General features: G+C 37.0%; 1 protein-coding gene across 1 annotated transcript in view; it reads right to left on the minus strand.

The window, feature by feature from the left end:
* The window catches only part of FRK (fyn-related Src family tyrosine kinase), a 50,105-nt gene that overhangs the window by 20,594 nt on the left and 16,175 nt on the right, over positions 1-13,336 (minus strand). The window contains exons 2-3 of the mRNA XM_008940826.1: positions 8,261-8,382; positions 338-501 (exon numbers count right to left, since the gene is read on the minus strand). Coding sequence (XP_008939074.1) covers positions 338-501; positions 8,261-8,382 — 286 coding nt within the window. The remainder of the gene's footprint in view (positions 1-337; positions 502-8,260; positions 8,383-13,336) is intronic.

Here is a 13,336-nt window from a genome sequence, read left to right on the forward strand (position 1 = left end):
TATTTTCTCCTCCAGCCACCCCATGATTTGTTCTAAATGGCGTGGTATTTTATTATAAACATGTCAGTGTCAAGAATGAGACTGTAGCATTGCACAGAACTTCCTGAAAATCATAGAATCATAGAATGCTTTGAGTTGGAAGGCACCTCCAAAGTTCAGCTAGTCCAACCGCCCTGCAGTAAGCAGGGACATCCCCAGCTAGATCAGATTGCTCAAAATAAGCTGGTCATCAACATTTCAAAATTATAGAAGCAGATATGGGGTCAACACCTTCTGACTGTTACCTGATGAGCTAGCTTACAAAAACTACATTGCACAGTGTAGCATTTACTCCTACCTTTAGGCATGGCTTTCCAAGCACCATGCAGAGGCCATCACTGTTCTTACTGTAATAGTCAACAAGCTCATTCAGAGTTTTGAAAGTTTTCCTTCTGCTCAGGAAAAAGCCTCCTTCATCCAGCTTTCTGATCCTGTAGTGCTTCACAGATACACCATCAAAAACTAAGAAGATTTAAATATGTTAGGTTTCCAGGAATTATAGCAGTGGTGCGCTATAACATTTGGCCAAAGCATCATAAGTTTCCTAAACATATTTATGAAGATCTTAAAATAAATTATTTTAGTTTCAAAGATGACAACTGTAAAAAATCTCTTTCAAACCAAATCCCACTGTTTAGATAACTTAATATATCAGCATCAACCATTCAGGTTGAGAGACTCTTGCTTGTACTGTAAGAACTGATAAAAAAATACATAAATACATCTTCTGTGAGGCAGCTCATATTTCTAATCTTTTAGAACACCAAAACCAGCCAGGAGCATCCAAATTCATAGTAATCATTTAATCATTTTTTTAACTTTACGTTTATCAGTGTTATTCCAAATAGCAGCTGCTAGGCTGGCAGGCATTTTAGAGCAAACAGAAACACCCTCCACATGGCCATTATTCTCTGAAAAGCACTCACATCTTCCAGGGGTTTTATTGAGTTTTGTGCCTGTTTGGAATATATAAAAATCAGGCCAATAATGCTCTTTTTCAAGTCAACACAACTTTCTCATCTCCTGTAGTTTATTTACCTGTCTGTCTTGACATCCAAAGTGCCCTTCTCTCTGACTGTTGATACCTTTTAGAGGTATCAGAAAGAAAGCTGAGCCACTGCATGCTGAGGCTAGATCTGGACCAGTGGCAAAGAGGTGGACAAAAATACACTGTCACTCATCTAGTGAATTATTTCAGGAATATTACATTTGTAGTTGCCATTTCTGATGCCTCTGTCATATATGGCTTAGAGCAGTGGTCTCCAAAGCAGAGTGTGTGCAAACCAGTGAGTGCACAAGACAATTAATTGTGGAGTATGAAAAAAGTATTTTTTGTATCATTAAAAAAATAAAGTAAAATAAAAAAAAATTTAAATACTATTTCATCTTTATTTCATCCTTTTTTAGTTTTTCTCTGTGTGTGTGCACATATGTATGTTCTATAATGTACATAAGCAGTACAGGAGCACATGTATATAACTTATAATTAAACAAATAAACATATATTGAGAGTGAATGCTAAATAAACATTTTACTGGTAAGGGTTCACAATCAAATAATCTCTTATATAAAGGAATATCAGTAGTAGCAATGACAGGCTGAGTGTCAACAGAGAGGAGAGTTCTGAAGAGCTGGAAAGGGATTTAGTCACTTATATGGGGTGTCATTTAGCATGACACTCCATGACTGAGACATCAATGTCCATTTTTCAACAGGCAATAGAGAGTTTCTGTTACGTACTGAAGGGTGACTGATCTAGCTCCTATCAATGCCATGGCTGTTAGCTCTAGTATTGTTCCCCAACAAAACTAACTGGTAATGAGGAATCATGACCATATAAACCATAATTTAAGAGGGACAATGTTCAAGCAGTAGGATAATTTCTCTAGCATTCTCTAGCAGGAGATACATGCATCAGTGGAAGGTTTTCTAGTCCTAGGAATTTCAGATGAAAAAGTGCTCAATGCTCAAGGAATAGTATCATGCTGTAATGAGCTTAATTGAGAGACAAGTATTTGGAAGCATGGACAGGGTTTTTTTGCCACTTGTTACAGCTGGTGGGGAACAAGGTAAAGGGACACAGGCTGCTCAGTTAGGGTGGGGGTCAGCAAGATTGAGAAGTGAGACAAAAAGGAGAATGGGAATCAGCTAGCAAGTCTGAGGAATGGCCAGGAGAAGAAACACTGGGGCAGAACTCAATGTGAAGGACTACATTTTGGGAAAAGACAAGTAGCAATAGTTTTTAAAAATGGGGAGAAAAATTGGAGGGGTGTCCCACCCTGCACTTGATGAAATAACACTGTGCTTTCCCATGATGATTGGAGAAAGAGCTCTCAAGGGGAGGAGGATGCTCCAGTTGCCATCCTTGTCCTCATCACTCAGAATTACACCTTTCCAATAGGCCAGGTGGCTTTTTCTACACCCATCAATTTGAGAGACTCCCTCGTAAAAGACAAAAGTCTGAAAAGCAAAAGGGAGGTATAGGGAAAAAGTCTTCTGCTGTTTACCCCCACTATACTTCTAAGTAGAGAAAATTCCAGCAAACATTCAATTTGGTCATGTTGACTAGTGGGTACTCTTGGTCAGATAATTTAATGGAAATATTTTTCAGTTGTAGAAGCAGCTTCATTTAGGTACTTTCAAAAACCTTATTATTAAAAAAATTGTTATGGCTTTCCTCCAGAGGTACTGTAGCTGATAGATCATTCTACCGTAACACCACATGAATTTTGGGAGTCACTTTGGTTATGAATACACAGCTATGTATTGTGTGTAGAAAAGAATTATAGAAAATTAATGGTTGCATGTAATTAACAAAGCTGAAATAAAATATATATATTTTTATCACCATTTAAATGATTGAGTTAAAAAGGAAAATTCCTCCTTACTTAAGTACCATGATGCTTGATCAAATATTTTTATACCTTACTGTGTGATTGTGATTCCAGGCCACGAGAGGGCATAGAGGAGCTGTTTAAAATACTGGGGAATTCTATATCTGCCACAGGTAGTATTTTTATAGACCTGAGAACTTACAATTCTGCATAGGGACCAGAAATAAGAATATTTGTAAGTATAACTCAAGACTATAAAGATAATTACATCATACTTTTCAAAGGCCATTTCTTTCTAACTTAATAACCATAATTAGTAATTTTTAATTATAAAAAGTATGCATATTTTTGTGATGCATCATATGGAAATGGGGCTGAAGCAAAACAAAGGAAAGAGTAATTCAGTAGCAACAGACTGAAAATGTAACGACATTTCCAAAGTTCAGAGGGAAGTGTATCTGCTCAAATGAATGGCTATTTATGATGCATTGAATAAAAGGTCAGCAGTATATACCTCAGCTGTATATCACAAGCGATGGTAGTTTGAGTACCTGCTTTAGTTATTTGCAGTATTATATTAATTACTTGTGAAGCAGCTAATGTTAATGCAAGAGTTTATCTAATTTCTTAAATGATCCTTGTTTGAAGCCTTATGATTGCCAGTATCTAGGTCAGGCGATGATGTGTGTGAAGAAGCTGGAGAAAATTTCTGTGCTGATAGTGTCTCTTCTTGTGATAAACAGCTGAGATTACTGCAGTATTTGACAGAAGGCTGTTTGCTTGTATCCCAGGGATGAGTCCAGCAGGACAAGTTCTGCACTGCACACTCCCAGTGCTGCAGAATGATGGAGGTCCTCTGTCCAGCATGACACAGAGCACATGTCACTCAAGAAAGGGCTAACCATAACCCCCCTCAATGTTTCCAGTGATCCTTGTATCCACACCGGCCTGTTAAACAGGACGAGGTTACAACTTCATCTTCATACAGCTTGACAGCAATTGCATTTGAAGACTGTGGGGTTTTTATCCACAGTGGGTTTTTTTCCTCATCTTGCCCTTCCCAAAAGAATCACAGCTCCCCATTAGACTCCTTCATGCTTTCAGTTTAACAGGAGCATTCTCCTCTCCCTGCTTCCCATCTTCGTAAGACTGGGCTCTGCAGAAGTAGACTTTGACACACAATGACAAGAATAAATGATGTACTACTACTCCTTCCCCAGGGCAGCAAAATTTATGATGGCATCAGAAGAATCAACACCTTCACTGAATGAATCATGGAGACACTAGGGCAGCATCACTTCCAGTGTTCCAGCCTCTCTCCAGTCAGCAGTCCTCCCCCAGCACTGGCAGTGCAGAGCTGCTGGCAGGAGCCGTGCTCGGTCTCCACGTCCAGAGTGGATGTGGGAGGAGGGTGGGCAATGAGATCATCCTCACCAGCACAGAATGGGCACTGGGGCTGAGCTGAAATTGAACTCCTGCTGTGGCCATGATTTTGCCACTCCTCTCAATGTGTTGCCTTGAACAATTGCCTGTTTTTCCTTACTGAAAGCAAATCTGGCCTAGAGGAAGCAACACAATCTTTTTTAGGAGCATGGAAAAATATGGAAGAAAATACAAACCATTTACATTGTCATTTAATGCAATCAGTCTTTCAGATACCATTATTCAGTGACGGGGGAAGTAGAGAGCCTCCTGCTATCATTGGCAATGACACTCAATTAAGCTGAGCACATCTAAATTATGGCTTTTAATTAAAAAGAGGCAATGCCTAAGATGGCACCAACATGTTTAAAATTTAATACATTTCACACCAGATGCTGGAGTCATCAACATAAAAATCTGTCAACAACATGTGCATTTTTAAAATGGGAAAATCTATTTTTAAAATGTCAGACACTTTAAAATGATAGCAACCCATCTCAGTGGCCTATCTGATTTGATGAGCTTTCCATTTAACCATTCAGTGATGAGAAAAAACCTTTTTGAACAAGACTTTTTCTTTTTAATTTAACTATTATTAAATTTATCAAATTTAGATTTATCATCTAAATCTTGCAAATTGTGAGTTATCCTATCAAGTCAAGTTAGAAATGGAAAGTGTCCTTTAATGAAAGGTAAATTTGTTTGCTTTTCTTTTTTTCTTTTTCTCTTTCTTTTTCTTTTTCTTTTTCTTTTTCTTTTTCTTTTTCTTTTTCTTTTTCTTTTTCTTTTTCTTTTTCTTTTTCTTTTTCTTTTTCTTTTTCTCTTTTTCTTCTTCTTTTTCATTTTCTTTTACTTTTCCTTTTCCTTTTCCTTTTTTCTTTTCCTTTTCCTTTTTCAAGGAGATTCTTGTCTCCCTCATTAACACTGAATCTCATACATTACCCATATGAGTATGAAATCAAGTATGAAAGTCACAAAATAAGTTTATGGTTGCTTGGGTAAAAAAAAAAAAAATCTCTTCTACTTCTTTTCTTTTTTAGCTTCATTACAGTTAAATGCTAGGCTGGACAGAGAATTACAATATTTTCTTAAAAACCTTAATTCTAAAAGCCAGGTTTTCACTATTTTAGCCATTAATCATGTACTCTGGAATGAAACCCAAACAACAATAGAAGGTCGAGCAAACCCAACCAGTCCTACAGAAGATGGGATTTTGGGGTCTATTCTTTCTGCACTGGAAAAAATGGAACCAGAAATTAAAGGTATATTCTAAAATAAAAGGTTGTGACTTCACTCCGGTCAGTGTATCAGTTACCATGGAGATAGAAACCATCCAAGACCTTTTAGAAAGAACTGTTCTGAACCACTATTCCTCAAGAAAACACTGCTTTTGTGCCTCAGCTTTGAGTGTCTCATAAGTCCTTCTGTTGGAACAAAGAGGTGGGAGTCAGAAAAACTGCCTTCTCCATAGCATCTGGTGAAATAAACAACCTTCCTTTCAACTAATACTCCTCACATTACAATCTGCTTCATCGTTTGCTTTAGAATGCACTAGCTCTCCCAAAAGTAGACATAAGTAATGAGATTATGGGCATACAATGTCTAGATCATTATGTATGCTATTAGATTGGAAGCAAGGCTTGCACAACACAGATGCCATTCAGTAAGCAGCAAATAATATTTAGCTCTTCTGGATGAAGTAGCATGTCAAGGTTAAATTATGTTCAGGTCTGGGAAGCTGCTAAAAGATCTAGCAGTACTAGTAAATCAGATCATTAATCTTGTCCACAGAGTGCTTCAGAGTATTCTCTTTCTTTGCCTAAAAGAACACAAATGTTTCTTGAATCTGATAGTATACGTATGTGCACACATATATGCCCAGAGGACACCCTGTATTTGTGTATGAAGGAGGGCTGGCTCCTCTGGCTGGAGCCTTGCTTCCCTGGATATTATGTTCTTCGGCGCCACTCTTTCCTTCCTTCATCAAACCGGCATGGAAGAAACGTTGGCTTTATACACTGATGGTCTTATATCTTGCTGTTATGAGCCATCATCCAATCTCCTGTTCCCAAATAAACTTATACAGAAACCTGAAAGATGACTGCCACAAGCTTTTATAATTGAATCAAATATACTAAATCAGATAGAATATATTTTCTATCCACTATTTGTAAAGAAAAAAATTAAATAGCAGCATCAAAGGATGATCTCATCCTCCCACAGATGCTGTCCTAATATTCATTTTCACTCCCTTGGATTTTTGCTCTGCAGTACTTCAAAGTTTAAATAAGGTACTGCTTCCTTCCTGTTAGAGTAGACATGAATTTACTTTATAATCTTGGGTAAAGAATTAAGATTTTTAATCTTTCCTATAAGGCTACAGGTGGAGAATAAAAAGAAATCACATTTCCAGCACTAGGTGCACAAGCACAAAACGTTTTCATTGATTTTTAGTAAGGTATCATATACTCAAGTGCCAGCATTGAACAGATAACACAGACCTATCTATCCTTCCTTGCATAACACCACACTGTTATCAGTCTAGCCCAGCCCTTGGATGAAATCAGTTCACTGATGAAAAGCACCCACAGGAAGCTGAAATTGTGTAAGATGGGGATAAGTTGGGATAAGCTATATTACAGTCTTTGGATAAAAGGTTTCACACCAAGGGGTCAGTTCTGTCACACTCTGGGAGCAGTCTGATTCCTTGCTGATGTTAAAATGATGTATATTTCTTACCAGCACTTCTTGGCAAGAACAAACTTCCTTGAGGTCGAACTGAAGTCTACGGAATGAACTCTCTCAGAACTGTAAATATCATATTTATTTCATAAACTTCCCTGTATTTCACAACATGGTGAACATGTATTTCTTTGCCTTGGCAACAAAAAGTAACATTCTCATTACTGTAAGACATTGCAGGTATATGCCCTTTCCTCATTATTTGGAAAAAGAAACCAAGAATGTGTCAAAAGTTCATTAAACTGCTTAATATCTTTCTGTGTAATGCTCAGGTGACTGACACACAAACATCCAGGCAGAAAAGGAGTCAATATGAGAGAATCTGGTTGTGCACAAGGTGCTTCTCATTTTACTGACATAATGCTGCAAGTGACAATTTATGGTTTATTCATAAACATCAAGAGTCTTTACTGGCATGCAGAGTTGTACAGGTAGAGCATGTTAGAAAGTTTGAGTGTATAGACCTGTTGTCTCAATTATACTCTTGGTTCACACTTAGATCAGAAAATATTCACAGAAAACAACCACTAAACAATCATGTTTACTATCTAATATGGCAAACACCTATGACATGAAAAAGATAACAGGTACACATATGTGAGAAAGTAAAATTATTAATTGCCTATATTTCATAGTCTTTCAGATTCAAAAAAAGCTTTTAAAATAAATTTCGAGACCCATCACCATCATAAATCTGACTTTCCCTGAGGTTTATAACCAACTTTTTAATGAAATATGACTGATTCTAAAATGCAGCTTTGAGGATCTTCCAATCATTTTGCCCCTGAAAATAAATAAATATAAACCTAAGGGTGTGCTCTAGCAGGTATCTCATTTTCTTAAACTGCAGATAACTGCCAACATGGTTTAATTTTTATTTTCTATACTAATAAGAATAGTAATGTTCAACTATAATGTATTTTTTGGCATTTTAATCATGGAAATAGTTTCTATTTTAAGCCAGCTGGCACACAGGAAGTACTAAGCATAAGAAAGTTAATTTCTGTTCTAAGCATATTAATAAACAAAGCTTATAAAATAAACATTAGTAAAACTCGAATGACTCTTGACAAGTTTTCATTATATATCTCCTGGGAAATAAATATTATTATGAACTTAATTTCATTTTCATGCCCATAGTTTACCATTCTCAAAAACGAAAGAGTCCAGATCAGCTGAGAATTTTTTAAATAAATTGCTTAAGACAAAGAAATAAAATATACCTGAAAGTGAGCTTTCGCCTTTTAGACTTTCACTTTCTCGGATTAGGAAGGCTCCTGCCTGGTTTCCAGGGCATGACAGTTGTCTTTCGGCATCTGCTCGTTTGATTGGGCCAAAAAACCATCTGAACCAAAAAAACACATTAATTTTATTTGTCAGTGCAACATAACAGGAAGACAATTTAGTTTTTATAAACAAGTTGCATATTTACTAAAAGATAATCTCTGCTGTGGTAATTAAATTCCAATAGTATGTGGAAACAAAGCTAACAAGAACTACACAATAAATTTATTACTAGAAAATATTGCTTACATATTTGAGTGAGATCTGGATTTTACTGTTGATGTAAAGTCATACTGATTTCAAGGGAACAAGAATTCAGAAATGATGGACTGGTCTTGAACCAGGAAAAATTCACCTGAAAAATTTTGCTAAGGCTACTGTGGCAGAAATCAATGCCAAGTCCATTGATGTCACTTGAACTATGTAGAGGTGCAAGTACATGCTAATATTCTAACATCTTAAAAGTCAAAACATCCCCAAAACTGTAGAAGGGCTCTCAGGTTCCAAAACTACCCTGCAGCCTTCCCCAGTCCATGGCCACATCAATACCTCAGATGAGTTACTGCCAATTTTTAAGCTGTATTGCTGTTAGACCAACAAAAGCACTATGTCCCTTAAGTCACTGCAAACATCTCAACATCCATGTTCTGTGAAAATCCACTCTTATCTATGCCTTATAAAACATATTTTTCCCTTCTCCCTAAGCCCCGTAGTTTGCAAGGACTTGTTCAAGAAGTACTTTCAGTTTGCTCCTCGTAGGGTATTATTTAGCTCTTCTGTGGCATTGTGCTGAGTGTAAATTAAATGGAAACAAGACTGAGATGAGTCAGCATTTTCAACTGAGGCAGCATTCATTTTCCATCCAAGAAATATCCAAAGCTCTTTCCAAGATTAGTTCCACCCCTTATTTGAAGCAAATGGTGACAAATAGCTACCAGAAATGTGTCATAGATTCATAGGAGAAATGTTTTAAAATTAATCATAGCCAAACTTATTATGCAAACTCTTAAGATAAATAGATGTATCGCACCACATGTACATTGCCTACTCAGCTGACTACTTGATTTGTCAATTACTAGGGAAAAGTACAGGAGTCATCAACAAATGACTTTAGTATCTGTAAGGCTTGTAATCATCAAGAGGAATGGAGGAAATAAATGAGAACTTTGCCTGATACCTTGGGTGAGCATGCACGAGGAATGAAAATTGGTTTTGTATGAATAAAGAGGAAGTAAAAAAAGGCAAATACAGACGGCACTCATCCACACTGAGTATGCTGTGCTAACAAAAGAAAATTAAATCCAGATATTTCAGTCTGCATTCCTGTCCCCTGACTTGAAGATGATTTGGATAAAATAGGCATTGATACATATTTGGCAAGGAAAGGAAGCCAGAATGTGGTAGTAATAATTTTAATTAGTTAAATGTGTTCATTAATTCAACTCATTAATTAAATTAACTCATTAATTAGGCTGCAGAAAACTAAGTAATCAATAAATATTCAAATCCTTGAAGGAGGTTCTTGTCAAAGGAATGAGAGGACAGAGTAAAAGTTCAATTCTATTCATGTCTCAAAGAAATTTTGACTGCCCTAAAAAATGAATTAGAATCTTTCTGATATCTCTAAATACACCTGCTCTGAGAATAACATCTGAAAACTAACAAACTATATGACCTGAAAAAATCCCGAACTGATATTTTTTCTCCTTGAACTATAAGATATCACTTAGGAATGCCCAAAGTGACTGATTCTTACAAGAGCATATCAGGAGCTTAATGTTGTGTCTCCTTACTTCATGGGTTAAATGGTAGCATTCTTTCAAAAGGATTTAATTTTGTGTTAAAGCCAAAAGAGCCTCCAGTGCATTGTTAGCAAGGCTCTATTTTATGTTCAGGATAGTCAAAAGTCTTTACATGACCCAGTACTTGTACATACACTGCTAGTAACTCAAATTGCTAAAGCTGAAAACATGAGCAGTAATACAATGTATGCAACAAGAGGAAATTGATGGGTTTTTTGGGAAATACAATTTACAATAGCATTACACTTGCTTGTATAAAATAATGTCTACAATATAAACAATGATTTTGGAGAAAAAATACATAAGTGCATATTGTATTTAGGCATATGTATCAGTTCCTTTTTCAAAATATTTTGAACAACATGTTTATTTTTATTAGGTTGGGAAAACTTAATTTAAATCTATATGAATTTACCATTAAAGGTTATATGGAGGATGTGTAATATGTAGGTTCTGATTCCAGATAAACTGAGCAGTCAAAAAGATCCTGACTTGAAAATTAAGATAATTAGAGCAACAGTATTTAAGAAGGTAAATGTAAAGGAAGCAATTGTTATGGAGAGTGAAAAGTAGATACATATTGTATATTACCTCATTTGTGTAACTTTATATTATCTGATTAAGATATTTCAGAAAAATAGAATGAAAATTACTTTTAATAGCACTTGAATATGGGATTCTTAGTTCAAAGTCATTGGGTGTGCAATAATAATCATACAGTACCAGAAGCAATACTGGTTGTGAAAAAATAACCAAGCCCTTAACCTCAAAGCAAATAATTTTATTTTTTATTCACTTTTCTTAACAAAAGCACATCTGAATTTAAAGTGCTATTTTCATTATAAATGGAAACTTAAATTTCTTTTACAAAGCATGAAGGGCTTATTTCAATTTCTGCCAATTGAACTTGTGCTTCAAAAGGCTTAACATTTTACTTCATCCAAAAGTGTGTATCTTAGAGGGAAAAGTGCTCTGAAGAGTAATAATGAATCAAAGTAACTGCTGACTATGAGATATTGTTCTGTGGAAAGTCAGACCAAAACAACACCCAGTTCTTAGTAAATCTATTTGTGTTTTATAGCTCAAAGATAGATGAAGGTTTTGAAACAAAACACTTACAAAACCAGAACTAAATCATTAAGCACTATCCATTGTGTGAGTTACTTATCCAGCATTTTCTCTGGCTTCAGTGTGCTATATTGGCACTCAACAGCTGAGAAGAAGTTTGAATTAGTAATTCATACACAATGCCACTCTGAACTTCAGCTCACAGCCAGATCACTTTGGGTCACAATTGTCAGTGCAGGATCAGTAGCTTACCAAGTGTGGCACAAACCACATTCAGACTTGGGTGCAAGTTTCTATATCTATCAGGACCTGTCTGGTTAGCACAGCAATAGCACTTTTCTGTGAGTGAGACCCAGGAAGATGCTTTCTTGGCTAGCACTGTGTCCCACACCTGACTCCCTTTTCAGTGTAGGATGCCAGATCTGCTTTTGGGGGCTTGCTTCTAGCAGTTTCCTCAAAATCCCTTGTTTCCGCCATCACTCATAGCTCTCAGAAATCCCTCCATTAAACATTCCAGGCTACTTCCAGGTTATTTCTGGCCACCATATATAGGAAATATATATTTCTGGAAACAAAAAAGATGACCCTTATGTATTTCTGGAACAAATACCATCCTTACTTGGTGTAGATGATGTCCAATACTAGACTAACAGTGAAGTTTTTTGTGGTTATTCAGAGCATAGTAATCCCACCTCTATTTGCCATAAATTACACTGGCAGGTTTTGATCACAGGATCATCACAGATCACAGCAGGCTTTGTCATGGGATGTTGCCTTATCGTGACAGTATCAATGCTAAGACCAGTACTCCTATCCTGTGATCCTTTTCTTCCAGAAAAGGAAAGGATGCATATTCATCAAGCTGAGTGCTGCTGGTTATACTTGAAGGGCAATTTTTATAAGAAACAGATATAATGTCACCTGTGATCCCTCCTGCCACCCCATTCAGTCCAGCTTGAATTAAAATGGAAACATGAGTCCAACAGAAGTTGCTGGTGTTACCTGTCTCCATCACTGCCTTCGCTCAGAAACCCTCTCTCCTCCAGGGAGCAGTGCACTGCTGATTTCTGTCTAAATGTCAAAGCCTCATTTACCTGCCTCTGCTTTGTGTTTCTGGGTGTTTTCCTATGTAAAATTTGGTTAAAATAAAAATAGCTACTTCTGAATTTTTTTACTTCGAGCAGGAAGACGTGGCAGGAACTTTTAAGTTGGAGAGTAGATGAGAGGAAGAGTAACATGGGCCGAGGGGTTCTTGCATGCCACATGGCCACTGACAGAGAGGCAAAGTTCTGCAATGCTATACCAGTGGTAACGTTTCCAGTGCCTGGCATAGAAGACAAAAACCCATCGGAAAACCAAAATCCATTAATATCCCTGTCCAAAAAAAAGAGTATGCAAAATGAGTTTTCTTCCCTCTGTTCACTCTCACTAATGCAATATCCCCTTCTGATCACATCAGTGCAATCAAGTCATTCAACACAGAGACTGAAGATTTAATAGATCTCAACTAATCTGGGAACTACAGGCTCTTTTTCTCTCCTGAAATTAACTCTATCCAACACTCAGAGTTAAACCCAAACAAAAGAATTTCCAGCCACGGTCCAGATGAAAAAGCTAACATGGGAAGCATTTTTTTGGGCAACTTACCATTCCTTGGACCACCCTTTTACAGCCCACCTGCCTTCTACAGTGGAGGTGTAAGGGCCAAGTGCCATGGAGGAGAAACCCTTGGTACGGACCAAACACAGAAGTACTGAGCAGACAAACTTTTCTGCAGCCTAAATCTTTGCATGGCCACTGTGCCATCCCCCTCCAGCAAGAGTTCTAGTATTTTCCTTTCTATGAACCCAACCTCTTGCTTTTGCATTGGAGGAACCATAGCCAAAGGCCCTGAACCATGGTCCAGGTGGAATATTTGCTACTGGAGAGTCTTTTTGACAGCATGCCCTTTCCTTAGGCAGCCCCTTTGCAACCGTTCTCCAACAGAAACTCTAAAGTCATAAATAAGGACTCTTTGTGCATCCCCCTTTGGGATGTGGGTAAGATCCTCATCACCAAGCCAAACACCAACTCTGAATTAACAGCTATGATCTTTGGGGAGAAAAAATGCTGAGAAGGACTACATGGCAAGCTCATGGAAAGAGT

The sequence above is a fragment of the Merops nubicus genome, unplaced genomic scaffold, assembly GCF_000691845.1.
Source record: "Merops nubicus isolate BGI_N331 unplaced genomic scaffold, ASM69184v1 scaffold7855, whole genome shotgun sequence".
Lineage (NCBI taxonomy): Eukaryota > Metazoa > Chordata > Aves > Coraciiformes > Meropidae > Merops > Merops nubicus.